Source organism: Populus euphratica, unplaced genomic scaffold, assembly GCF_000495115.2.
Source record: "Populus euphratica unplaced genomic scaffold, PopEup_1.0 scaffold2.1, whole genome shotgun sequence".
In the NCBI taxonomy this organism is placed as follows: domain Eukaryota; kingdom Viridiplantae; phylum Streptophyta; class Magnoliopsida; order Malpighiales; family Salicaceae; genus Populus; species Populus euphratica.
In genome coordinates this window covers 4497659-4510522 of record NW_011499846.1, presented here as the reverse complement: position 1 = coordinate 4510522, position 12864 = coordinate 4497659, and the positions used below count along the sequence as shown (strand labels likewise).

General features: G+C 36.0%; 2 protein-coding genes and 1 long non-coding RNA gene across 3 annotated transcripts in view; all 3 read right to left on the bottom strand.

Moving 5' to 3' along the window:
• Positions 1-308: 308 nt before the first annotated feature.
• LOC105133486 (phosphomannomutase) lies at positions 309-3810 on the bottom strand. The gene is made up of 12 exons (XM_011037516.1): positions 3765-3810; positions 3503-3591; positions 3358-3402; positions 3185-3251; positions 3028-3104; positions 2859-2894; positions 2497-2552; positions 2264-2363; positions 2044-2139; positions 1846-1935; positions 1050-1101; positions 309-582 (listed from the first exon to the last, which is right to left on the bottom strand). Exons 2-12 carry the CDS (start codon positions 3569-3571, stop codon positions 530-532), a joined length of 741 nt encoding a protein of 246 aa, XP_011035818.1. The 5' UTR covers positions 3572-3591; positions 3765-3810; the 3' UTR covers positions 309-529.
• Positions 3811-8082: 4272 nt separating this feature from the next.
• The window catches only part of LOC105133502 (phosphomannomutase-like), a 6997-nt gene continuing 2215 nt past the window's right edge, over positions 8083-12864 (bottom strand). Inside the window, exons 5-12 of the mRNA XM_011037535.1 lie at positions 10817-10893; positions 10648-10683; positions 10266-10321; positions 10033-10132; positions 9813-9908; positions 9615-9704; positions 8796-8847; positions 8083-8338 (exon numbers count right to left, since the gene is read on the bottom strand). Coding sequence (XP_011035837.1) covers positions 8286-8338; positions 8796-8847; positions 9615-9704; positions 9813-9908; positions 10033-10132; positions 10266-10321; positions 10648-10683; positions 10817-10893 — 560 coding nt within the window. The 3' untranslated portion in view covers positions 8083-8285. The remainder of the gene's footprint in view (positions 8339-8795; positions 8848-9614; positions 9705-9812; positions 9909-10032; positions 10133-10265; positions 10322-10647; positions 10684-10816; positions 10894-12864) is intronic.
• Positions 11045-11362, bottom strand: LOC105133494 (uncharacterized). Its single transcript, XR_843811.1, has 3 exons — positions 11316-11362; positions 11172-11216; positions 11045-11065 (listed from the first exon to the last, which is right to left on the bottom strand). It is a non-coding gene; the product is annotated as an uncharacterized LOC105133494 (long non-coding RNA).

The window sequence follows — 12864 nt, the reverse complement described above, 5'->3', positions numbered from 1 at the left end:
ATATACCCATATAAGTTTGGTTACATCAACATTAAGCACCGCATACCACTTTGAAAAGCACAGTTGATCATTGCAGCTACAGAAAGAAGAAAAATAATAACATTAATTCGGTTTAAGTTACAAATAAGATTCAAATTTATTTACCTTCATCTCATAGAAAATTAAATGAAAAATATATACAATTTAGCTACGAAACTAATTTTTCCAGGCTTAAAAAATAAATTACGATATCCATTATGATTACTTTAGGTTTTGATTAAGCAACAACACAAGAAGATAGACGAGGAAAAAGAGCATCCACGAAGGCATTTCAGTCTCCGTGCTTACTGCTGGTAAAATTCCCTTTCTCATAAATGCACACAAATAGGAGTCGAGGTTAAGAAATTACATGTGATAAATGGATATCTCTCCATCACGTCTTAGTTGTTCATAAAATAATACATTCAATTGGGAATTTATATTTTGCGCTTATTCTCATGGATAAAATACAAATGTAACACAGAGTTGAAACAAAATAATAGCCATGAGCTCAGGCTAAGAAGAGGGCTTTACACTGCTCCACTGTATCATCCGGGCTGGTAACTGCAGATAAAATAGCCATAAAATCGAAACTATTCAATACAGCTGCATTAACGTTTAAGCATACTTCAATAAAAATGGGAAATAAGACCATCCATTTAGATTAATTGCATCTGGAAGGATTTTTTGCTTCACATGGCAATTGGATGCATCATAGTGACTTTGTATAAGACAAAAATATGCAGCTAAATGTTATTGTTTGAATGCAGTCATGACAGCTGAAGCGTACAGGATTGCCCAGACCACACAATGTTGCCCCCCCCAAGACCACACAATGTTACAGGTGAAGTCCAACTTTAGAGACCATTCTTTAATTCCCTACACTCCCACGTGAATAAAAAAACCTATAACCAGTTTAGTTAACTACTATTTTAAGCTGTTTTGATTTTATTTATTCTCATGGTGCATCATATTGAAAATGAAACCTTGAGATGCCAGTAAATAGGTTGAAGATGAAATCTTTTTCTGACCTGTGTGACCCACAGTTCGTTCTGATTCATATATCTCATGATCGTTTCCCCCCTGCTCAAATAAAAAATCTAATAAATACAGGAATTCAATGATAAAGAATAATTATAGAATGCTACAATTAGAATCGCATCTCCAATTGCATATGGACATTAGAATGCCAGTGAAACAGTGAAAGCAACACAAGATATATGCAGGAGTGTGGACCAAGCCTGAATTTTCTGAGGTTAGTTTAAATTATAGAGAACAAGTATATTCTGTGGGAAATCACGAATATCTTCTGCTTTGAGGATATAACTAGATACAAAGAGTGAAAATCCATTGCTTTCCAAATCAATGCAACTCTTCCGGTACTAGATACTCAGAAATTGTCATAACCAGTCAAGAATAACTCAAGACTAGCCCTTTAGCTTACAAATAGCAACAAGTCCACACAGTTGCAACTCTAAACTATCAGACAATTATCCGTTAGATAATGAAACTTAGACTCTTTACACCAATTATTTGGTTATTCTTTGAGGTTTCCCCCTCAGTTGATGTTTCTCTTAACAAAATGACTAACATTAGCACCACAAATCCAATGAGCAATTCATAATTAGGGGGCCCTACAGTAGCAGGAATGATGCCCATTAACAAGTTATGTTTGAAACACAACATAATCTATGCAATATGAAGTCCCAACAAAAGGAAGGTTACTTTGAAGAAAACAAACACATTACTAGTGACTACAAATAATGTAAGTGTTGTTGATTTTCATTAATTAAAAACACAAAGCTAGAAATATGATAAGAGGATAACCTTGTACGTTTTGTCACCAAAGAAGTGAATTTCACTGAACTCGTCAAGGTATCTCAAACAGTATGTCTTGTCCCAGCCCTGAGGGAAAACCTGTCACAAGCATCACGCACCAATAATGAATATGATGCCAATCTTCCAAACCCACCTTCTGTTTGTTGCATTCAAGAATCATCATAAGCTAGTTAACATGGCACTTACATCAAAGCTTATCTGTCCCCCTATTGAAAATGTGAGGTTAAGGTGAGCGAACTTTTCACGCAGCACAGATACCATTTTTGGGCGTATGTTATGAACCTGAGGACTCAATTTGTTCAGTATTTCAGCATTAACATCAACTATACAAAGAGTCCAGAATATGAACCCAATAGCTTCCAATAATATTTGTTTTGTTCAAATTCTAACCCAAGTCTTTTCTTACCTTGTCATATTTTTCAAATTCATCTCTTTCTTCTTGGCTGCAGTTCCGTCCAATTGGTGACACATTAAGCATCCCACTTCGGAATTCTATAAATGTTCCCCTTTAGAAATCATTGGAAAACTTGTATAAAAAAGAAGTCATTGGAAAACAGAAAGGTCTTATTGAGCATCTTCGCAATAATCAGCTGGATGAGCTTTTAAAAAAATTGGCTTTCAAGCTCTGAATTCACTCACCTTTTTATGGGGATATCCAAGTCAGCAATATAATGAAGTGTGAAGTTTATAAATTCCTGCAGATTCAATCAATATTTATTAGAACAAAAAACGATTTAATTACTATGCCAACACATCCCTTTTTTTAATTATCTCAATGGGATGCGAGTCTCAGCGCTGCATGTTGGCATCCTCAGTGTCAAGACACTATTCCCTACATTACTCAATTTATCCTAGATGATCTTGTTCTTGTTGTAGTCTCAGACAAGTAATCTGCAAACATTAATGCTTTTACGAGTCACCTCTTTCAGAACCCCACTTAAATGGATTCATGATTAAACAACACCATTTCTAGACAAGCAATAATAAGCAAAAGATCTCACCTTGAGCTTCTCGTCTCCAACAAATGACTTCAAGCTCTGGAAAAGGAGGATTATACAGAGTAATTTAGAGAAACAAGTTAACAAGTAACTGGCAGCTAGTATTTTAAGGAAAAAAGAAACAGATCTAATACTGAGCTCAAGTGTTTCAAATCTCCATCTCAAACTGTACCTGGGTGCCGATAAGCTTCCCATCTTTGTGAGCAACAAGCCCATTTTCAGAAAATACATAATCATAGTCGTTAATAACTGCAGAGCCAACAAAAGAACAATTACCAACCCCCCTTCAACTCCAGAAAAATAGCTTTAAAACCTTAGTAAGCTCAAACCTGTCTTTCCAAGCTGCTCTGATATCTTAGAGAGATCAGATCCACCCACCACTCCTATAGTAACAACCTGCATTTACCAATACTCTTTAACTCTCCATACCTGTACGAGGGGCAAAGACTCCTAAAAAAAGAATAACCCGTTTTTTAGTGCTAAAAATAAATATAATTAATACCTTTCGGAGTTCCTTGATGAACTCTATCATACTTGGGGTGGCTCCCTGGAATTTGAATTTAAGAAATGTCAATTTCAATGGCTGAACTAATTTGATATTTATTCTTATTTTACGCTGCCAATGTTTTTTTTTAATAAATTAATACCTTCCTTGGAGCAGTGACAGTGCCATCAACATCAAATAGAGCAATTAAACCAGGTTTTCTCAAGGCCATTACAGTCTCTACAAATTATCCTGTCATCCAATTCACAAAGAGAAGAAAGTTCAAAACATGGAAAATCAAATAAAAAGGTATGTTTGGCAACATGTAATGCGTGTGGAGACTCAGATTAAAGAACAGAGGCTGCAACCAAACACAGCGCAATAGAGAGAGAGAGAGCGAGATAGAGAGAGATAAAGTGGAGTACCTTCAGCAAAACGAAGTAATGAAAGCGAGGAGTCAAAAGTGCGAGGTATTTCGGGATAATAAGCTTTGTATCCCAAAAACATCTGTGCGTGATTTTTTGATATGGGAGATTCATGCTGGAGGTCTCTCAGGACATTTTGGAAGGAATAAAACCATCGAAGAAGTGGAACGCCAGTTTTTTTGGTCTAGTTTGAAAAGAGATGTCGCTAAATTGGTAGGTCAATGCCGAACTTGCCAACTAGCTAAACATAAAAAACAAAATACTGGTCTTTACACCCCACTGCCCGTTCCTACTTGCCCTTGGCAAGATGTGAGCATGGATTTTGTGCTTGGGCTTCCACGTACTACAAAGAAACATGATTCTATTTTTGTGGTTGTCGACCGCTTCTCTAAGATGGCCCATTTTATTCCTTGTACTAAAACCACAGATGCTTCCAAAGTTGCAAAACTCTATTTTGATGAGATTGTCAAGTTGTATGGTCTTCCTCAAACCATAGTTTCGGATAGGGATGTTAGATTCACAAGTTATTTCTGGAAAACCCTTTGGCATATGGTGGGAACCAAATTGAAGTTTTCTACTGCTTACCACCCCCAAACTGATGGTCAAACTGAGGTGGTTAACAGGAGTTTGGGCAACCTTTTGAGGTGTCTAGTAAGTGATCATAATCGGAATTGGGATCTAATTCTTCCTACGGCCCAATTTGCCTATAATAGCTCTATCAATAGGTCAATAGGCATGAGTCCTTTCGAAGTTGTACATGGTTACAAGCCTAGGAAACCTTTAGACCTTCTTCCCATGTCCCTTCATGCTAGAGTGTCTGAGTCAGCCGAGTCTTTTGCACGTAGAATTCAGGATTTGCATATTGAGATCACTAAACAGATTCAAGCAAGTAATGTGCAATATAAACTTCAAGCTGATTTACATAGACGACATAATGAGTTTCAAGTGGGAGATTATGTTATGATACGGATTAGACCCGAGCGGTTTCCTTCGGGAGCTAATCGAAAATTACATGCACGTAGTGCCGGACCTTTCAAAGTGCTACAACGGGTAGGTCCAAACGCTTATGTTCTTGATTTACCACATGATTTTGGCATTAGCTCTACATTTAATATTGAGGATCTAGTTGCATACCACAAACCACTTCCTATTCCAGATGATCCATTTGAGATACCACTTAACTCCTCTTCTGATGATCCTATTGAAACTTCTATCCCTTTCACCTTGACATCAGCACAAAAGGATAATATTGATGCTATTCTGGATGAACAAGTTGTTTTTAACAGGAATGGTGAGGTTCAACGGTTTCTAGTGCGTTGGGTGGGTCGACCTGACTCAGATTGCACTTGGATTACTAGAGATACTTTACAGCAGCTTGATCCAGATCTTTGGGAATACTATCAGAGTCGGCCAGTACTACACTCGACAGGGTCGAGTTTCTCTAACCCCGGGAGAGTTGATGGGGACACCAGACCCACACCACAAACTATACGAGTATATGGACGAAGACGGCGTAGGATGGCCCAGCCTGTCACGCTGTGGTTGGGAGACTAAGCCCATTTGGGCCTATTGCATTGTTATTTTATTTATTTAGCCTATTTGGGCCTGTTCATTGTTATCTTATTATTTATGTTAAACAGTTTGGGCCGAGCCCATTAGTGGAATGTTTTAGAATTTACTATTTATATGCTCTCTTGTCATTGTGAGAGTTAGTTTTGATAATTAATGAAAATTTACAGATTTTACATATCTCTAATTCTCTCTTTTTTTTTTTCTTTGCTTTCTCTTCTTAACTTCTCCTCTAAAAGCTTTTTTTTTTTCCGACTTTAATTCTTTTGGTTGTTGTTCCACGTCAAGAACCCTCTTTAAAATCCTCTAGAGACTCGCTCTCATCACCCACTCTCCACTCGGCAAGGTTCTCAGGATCGTTCAGCTCTCCTTTGACCCATTCATTTGGAACTTTATTCTCTGGAACAAGATAATAAGCATGTTAAATAATTTCTGGGAACTTTATTCTCTTTGAGACCTGCTACATGAACCAAACTTGTGTGTGTTCAGGGGATTTTCAATTTCTGAGGTGAAATAAAGTGCCAATTAGGTATTCGTTTCTACTCAGTGCTCGCTACCTATTCTAGACCTTAAAATTTACTTTAAGCTAAATCAACCTGGTAATATTTCGAGTAAGATCTACTTTCGGCATACAGCAGACCATTTAACCAGCCAAACTAGCTACCAGTATCAAACTTGAACCAGTTCCTTTCTGAAATGTCAGCAATTAAACGGAGGTTTTACCATTAACTTTCCCTGAAGTGGAGGAAACATTGATAATTCATGGAGAATCACATAATCTGTGGGAGTGAACGAGGGCTTCCACCAATCCATTCTCTTGGCACCACACTAGTTTATTTCAGGCGTTCTTCAGATAACTCCTGTTCGAGTCATTACTCCCCATAGTTGATTTGCACCGTAAGGCACCAACAGGAAGAAAGCTCCAAACCAGCGAAGAAGGAATGTTTTGAACTGAAATACCTTGCCAGTCTTAGCCCCCCTTGAGAAGTCTACGGGTATAACAAAACCAAAGCCATGGTTCCCAACTATCAAGGCCCCTCTGCTAATCTCTAGATGTGGGCACCAGTGAAATGCCATTAGAATCCAACAGCTTACATATAACAAATCCAATACCATTGTAGACTCCTGAAACAACCACAAGTTACAAATTCCTTGTTAATTTTGACTAATTTTATGCTATGTGATGCAATTCTTTATGGTTAGAGAAAATGGGACATTGAAGCTGAGTGGGAAGTCAATGTATTGATGACGAAGCTGTCTTACATGAGGTTAAAAAAGGTGAAGAAGATGACTAGAAGTTCTTAGCGAGGCGTCTTTCTTGAATATCAGAGTTTTTTTGCTAGACGTGCAAACTCAAATATGGTGGCTGCCTTCCTGTTGCCTTTTGCTCTGCAAGCCGACGGTTTTTGGCCTCAGGGGATTACTATTTTGGCTGTTTGATATCGACCCAAGTAAATTCCTGACGAGCCTAAAATTCCTTGTCTCTTTCAGGAGCCTAGAATTCTGAGATGGAAGGCCTTTCCGAAGTTTCCAGGAGTTCTCCTGCAAGTGACTCGAGACTGCAGCAAAATTTCAGAGAAGGCCATGTTCTGGTTTTAAAGTCCTTTCTAATTTTGTCTTTCCTCGCTTTGTAGTTCTCGTGCAAGACCCTTCAGCAGCTTTAAATCTTAAGCCACGATATAGTTTCCTCAAAAATAATAATCTGATGTGTTATTTTTTATTCAGATTATTGAATTACATTTTTTTCATAGAAAGAACCGTAGTATTTATACGCACTGTAATGTTGCATCATGAAAACAAGAATAAAGAACGGATCATAATTCTTAATAAAATAAATTATTGAGAAGTTTTATTAGCTATATAAACATGAACATTGTAGCTGACCATGTACGCCTGCTCTACTTATTATGATCTTGCAGAAGCCTCGACTTATTATGATCTTGCATAAGCCTGAAGCATTCATAGCTTGGAGGTTGCGAGCTTCATAAGATCCTTTCGGAGAATCTTGCAAGACGGCTTCTTGGGTATTGCAGCAATAAATGCAACTCTACGAATTCTTTTGCATGGAGCCACCTGGAAATAGCAGCTTCGTAATTTGAGAACAGAAGGAGCTGATTTGCACAAAATCATTTGATAAAAATAATCAGTTACAACCAATTGACCCCAAAATTAATATGTATTGTGATTAGAGCATATTACGAGTGATTATTTTCAGTTTTTTTTTTAAATTTTTATTTTAAAAAATAATCAAATTAAATTTTTTTTAAAATAAAATTAATTCAAACTGATCAATTTTAATTTAGTTTGATTCAATTATTTTACATCAAAAATCTAAACCCAACCGATTACCTTTTTTTTAAAGGTCAGTTTGATTTTTTTAAATATTTTAATTAATTTTCTCAGTTTATTAATTCTAAAAACTATTTTTATATGATTGGAAAAATCAACATTACGCACCATATACCACAGTGAAAAGCACACAGTTGATCATTGCAGCTACAGAAGATGGAAGAAAAAATAACCATAGTATTTCGGTTTAAGCTACAAAAAAATTTCAAATTTATTTACCTTCATCTCATAGAAAAATAAATGAAAAACATATATAATTTAGATAAGAAACTAATTTTTCCAGGCTTAAAAAATAAATCACGATTTCCATTATGATTGCATTAGGTTTGCTAAGGCAACAACACAAGAAGATAAACGAGGAAAAAGAGCATACACGAAGACATTTCAGTCTCCATGCTCACTGCTGGTAAAATTCCCAATCTCATAAAAGCATATAAATAGGAGTCGAGGTTAAACAATTACATGTGATAAATGGATATCTCTCCATTACGTCTTAATTGTTCATAAAATAATACATTCAATTGGGAATTTATATTTTGCGCTTATTCTCATGGATAAAATACAAATGTGACACAGAGTTGAAACAAAATAATAGCCACGAGCTCAGGATAAGAAAAGGGCTTTACACTGCTTTACCGTATCATCCGGGCTGGTAACTGCAGATAAAATAGCCATAAAATCGAAACCATTCAATACAGCTGCATTAACGTTTAAGCATACTTTAATAAAAATGGGAAATAAGACCATCCATTTAGATTAATTGAATATGGAATGAGTTTTTTGCTTCACATGGCATTTGCATGTATCATAGTGACTTTGTATACGACAAAAAATGCAGCTAAATGTTATTGTTTGAATGCAGTAATGACAGCTGAAGCGTACAGGATTCCCCGGCCCCGACCCCCCCAGACTTCACAATGTTACAGGTGAAGCCCAACTTTAGAGACCATTCTTTAATTCCCTACTCTCCCACGTGAATAAAAAAAACTATAACTCGTTTAGTTAACTACTATTTTAAGCTGTTTTGATTTTATTTATTCTGATGCTACATCATATTGAAAATGAAACCTTGAGATGCCAGTAAATAGGTTGAAGATGAAATCTTTTTCTGACCTGTGTGACCCACAGTTCGTTCTGATTCATATATCTCATGATCGTTTCCCCCCTGCTCAAATAAAAAATCTAATAAATCCAGGAATTCAATGATAAAGAATAATTATAGAATGCTACAATTAGAATCGCATCTCCAATTGCATATGGACATTAGAATGCCAGTGAAACAGTGAAAGCAACACAAGATATATGCAGGAGTGTGGACCAAGCCTGAATTTTCTGAGGTTAGTTTAAATTATAGAGAACAAGTATATTCTGTGGGAAATCACGAATATCTTCTGCTTTGAGGATATAACTAGATACAAAGAGTGAAAATCCATTGCTTTCCAAATCAATGCAACTCTTCCCGTACAATCCTCAGAAATTGTCATAATCAGTCCAGAATAACTCAAGACTAGCCCTTCAGCTTACAAATAGCAACAAGTCCAGACAGTTGCAACTCTAAACTATCAGACAATTATCCGTTAGATAATGAAACTCAGACTCTTTACACCAATTATTTGGTTATTCTTTGAGGTTGTCCTCTCAGTTGATGTTTCTCTTAACAAAATGACTAACATTAGCACCACAAATCCAATGAGCAATTCATAATTAGGGGGCCCTACAGTAGCAGGAATGATGCCCATCAACAAGTTATGTTTGAAACACAACATAATCTATAAAATATGATGTCCCAGCCAAAGGAAGGTTACTTTGAAGAAAACAAACACATTATTAGAGACTACAAATAATGTAAGCGTTGTTGGATTTTCATTAGTTAAAAGCACGAAGCAAGAAATGCCCAGCAGGGATGAGAAATATAATAAGAGGATAACTAACCTTGTAAGTTTTGTCACCAAAGAAGTGAATTTCACTGAACTCCTCAAGGAATCTCAAACAGTATGTCTTGTCCCAGCCTTGAGGGAAAACCTGTAACAAGTATCTCGCACGAATAATGAATATGATGCCAATCTTCCAAACCCGCCTTCTGATTGTTGCATTCAAGAATCATCATAAGCTAGTTAACATGGCACTTACGTCAAAGCTTATCTGTCCCCCTATTGAGAATGTGAGGTTAAGGTGAGCGAACTTTTCACGCAGCACAGATACCATTTTTGGGCGTATGTTATTAACCTGAGGACTCAATTTGTTCAGTATTTCAGCATTAACATCAACTATACAAAGAGTCCAGAATATGAACCCAATAGCTTCCAATAATATTTGTTTTGTTCAAATTCTAACCCAAGTCTTTTCTTACCTTGTCATACTTTTCAAATTCATCTCTTTCTTCTTGGCTGCAGTTCCGTCCAATTGGTGACACATTAAGCATCCCACTTCGTAACTCTATAAATGTTCCCCTTTAGAAATCATTGGAAAACTTGTATAAAAAAGAAGTCATTGGAAAACAGAAAGGTCTTATTGAGCATCTTCGCAATAATCAGCTGGATGAGCTTTTAAAAAAATTGGCTTTCAAGCTCTGAATTCACTCACCTTTTTATGGGGATATCCAAGTCAGCAATATAATGAAGTGTGAAGTTTATAAATTCCTGCAGATTCATTAAAAATCTATTAGAAAAAAAAATCGATGTAATTACTATGCCAAAACATCCCCTTTTTTAATTATCTCAATGGGATGCGAGTCTCAGCGCTGCAAGTCAGCATCCTCAGTGAAAAGACACTATTCCTTACACTATTCAATTTATCCTAGATGATCTTGTTCTTGTTGTAGTCTCAGACAAGTAATCTGCAAACATTAATGCTTTTACGAGTCACCTCTTTCAGAACCCCACTTAAATGGATTCATGATTAAACAACACCATTTCTAGACAAGCAATCTTAAGATTATTCTTATATAATGAGCAAAAGATCTCACCTTGAGCTTCTCATCTCCAAGAAATGACTTCAAGCTCTGGAAAAGGAGAATTACACAGAGTAATTTTAAAAAACAAGTTAACAAGTAACTGGCAGCTAGTATTTTAAGGAAAAAAGAAACAGATCTAATACTGAGCTCAAGTGTTTCAAATCTCCATCTCAAACTGTACCTGGGTGCCGATAAGCTTCCCATCTTTGTGAGCAACAAGCCCATTTTCAGAAAATACATAATCATAGTCGTTCATAACTGCAGAGCCAAGAATACAACAATTACTAACTCCCCTTAAACTCCAGAAAAATAGCTTTAAAACCTTAGTAAGCTCAAACCTGTATTTCCAAGCTGCTCTGATATCTTAGAGAGATCAGATCCCTGATATCTTAGAGAGATCTGATCCACTCACCACTCCTATAGTAACAACCTGCATTTACCAATACTCTTTAACTCTCCATACCTGTTCGAGGGGCAAAGACTCCTAAAAAAAGAATAACCCGTTTTTTAGTGCTAAAAATAAATATAATTAATACCTTTCGGAGTTCCTTGATGAACTCTAACATACTTGGGGTGGCTGCCTGGAATTTGAATGGAAGAAAAGTCAATTTCAATGGGTGAACTAATTTCATATTTATTATTATTTTACGCTGACAATTTCTTTTTTAAGAAATTAATACCTTCCTTGGAGCAGTGAGAGTGTCATCAAGATCAAATAGAGCAATTAAACCAGGTTTTCTCACGGCCATTAAAGTCTCTGCAAATTATCCTGTCATCCAATTCACAAAGAGAAGAAAGTTCACAACTTGAAAAATCAAATAAAAAGGTACGCTTGGAAGCATGTAATGCAAGTAGAGACTCGAATTAAAGAATGGAGGCTGCAACCAAACACAGAACGAGAGAGAGAGGGAGAGAGGGAGTAGAGTACCTCCAGCGAAACGAAGTAAAAAGAGAGAGGAGTCAAAAGTGCGAGGGGTGGAATTTATAGCAGATGCATAGTGGTGCCAAAAATGAGTTTTGACTGATTTTAATTGCATGATGACAAAGGTTCTGAAAAATAGCTTTCATATAAGAAATAAATTTGATAAATTAAGAACCTTGGTTAAATAATATTTTTATTTCTTCTTGACTTAAATTTAAAATTTGAATAATATATCAATTAATGAATAAATATAATTACTGATTTTCTAGACTTTATTGCTGAGCAACCCGTGATGTAAGCTTCTGTTTAATATTATAGTTTAGCAGTATTTTTTATTTTTTTATTTTTAAATTAATGTTTTTATATAATTTTAATATGTTATAAAAATAAATTCTTTCATGTTCAGTAAACCAGCCCGGTGATGGCCTGACGAATTAGGTGTATGGACTGTATGATGTTCTGTTCACAAAATAAAAATTTGACTTTTACTACTTATCTTACACAATTCCATGTTCATCCATGGTGAGAGAGGACTCCTCAGCTAAACAATCAGCCAGCAGCAGAAGAACATAAATTTAAAAAACAAACTTAGTCTCCATTGATATTTAAACTAACCTAAGAATACTACCGTTAGGATAAAAAAGGAGTTGACATTAACAAGTGAACTTTTAAAATTACATGGCAATGAAATATGGCCAGACTCAGCTGCTTCCAAAACCCGAGTCACAAATCAAATAGATTAACTCGGTCACCTCCTAAATATTTGTTTTTAAAACCCAACTTAGGTCAAGATTATCGGGTTGACCTGTTGAGCTAACAGGGTTTAATAACTGTGCTCCGACCCCGTCCCCCTCCCCATCTGCAGACATTCTTGAAGCTTGCCAGAGCGCATTAGAGTACAAATGCTTCTGATGATCTCTGCGTTGTTTACTTACACAGATTTCCAGCAGACGTCATGCTTTTGACTTCTGCTATAGCTTTAGCAAATTATATCGATATGAACAAGAAAAACCATTAATTTCCTTCCAGTTTTTTGAAGAATCTTTGTCCTTTGACCTAGTAATTGTACGAAGTCATTATTAATGTTTCGGCAATCAGTGGTAGCATGATCTTTACAAAGTTTATTGAGTCTTCCATGGCCAGCCTTGTTCTATACTGATTGAATTACATCAAATTTGAACATGAAATTTAAGGAGGATACTTTTCTGAATGATAAAACAACAAATACAAAATAAACCTACTTAAGTATACAAGGGAAGAAAGAAAGAAAACTGTATGATTGCCTGAAGTTTTTTTTTTTGGGGGCA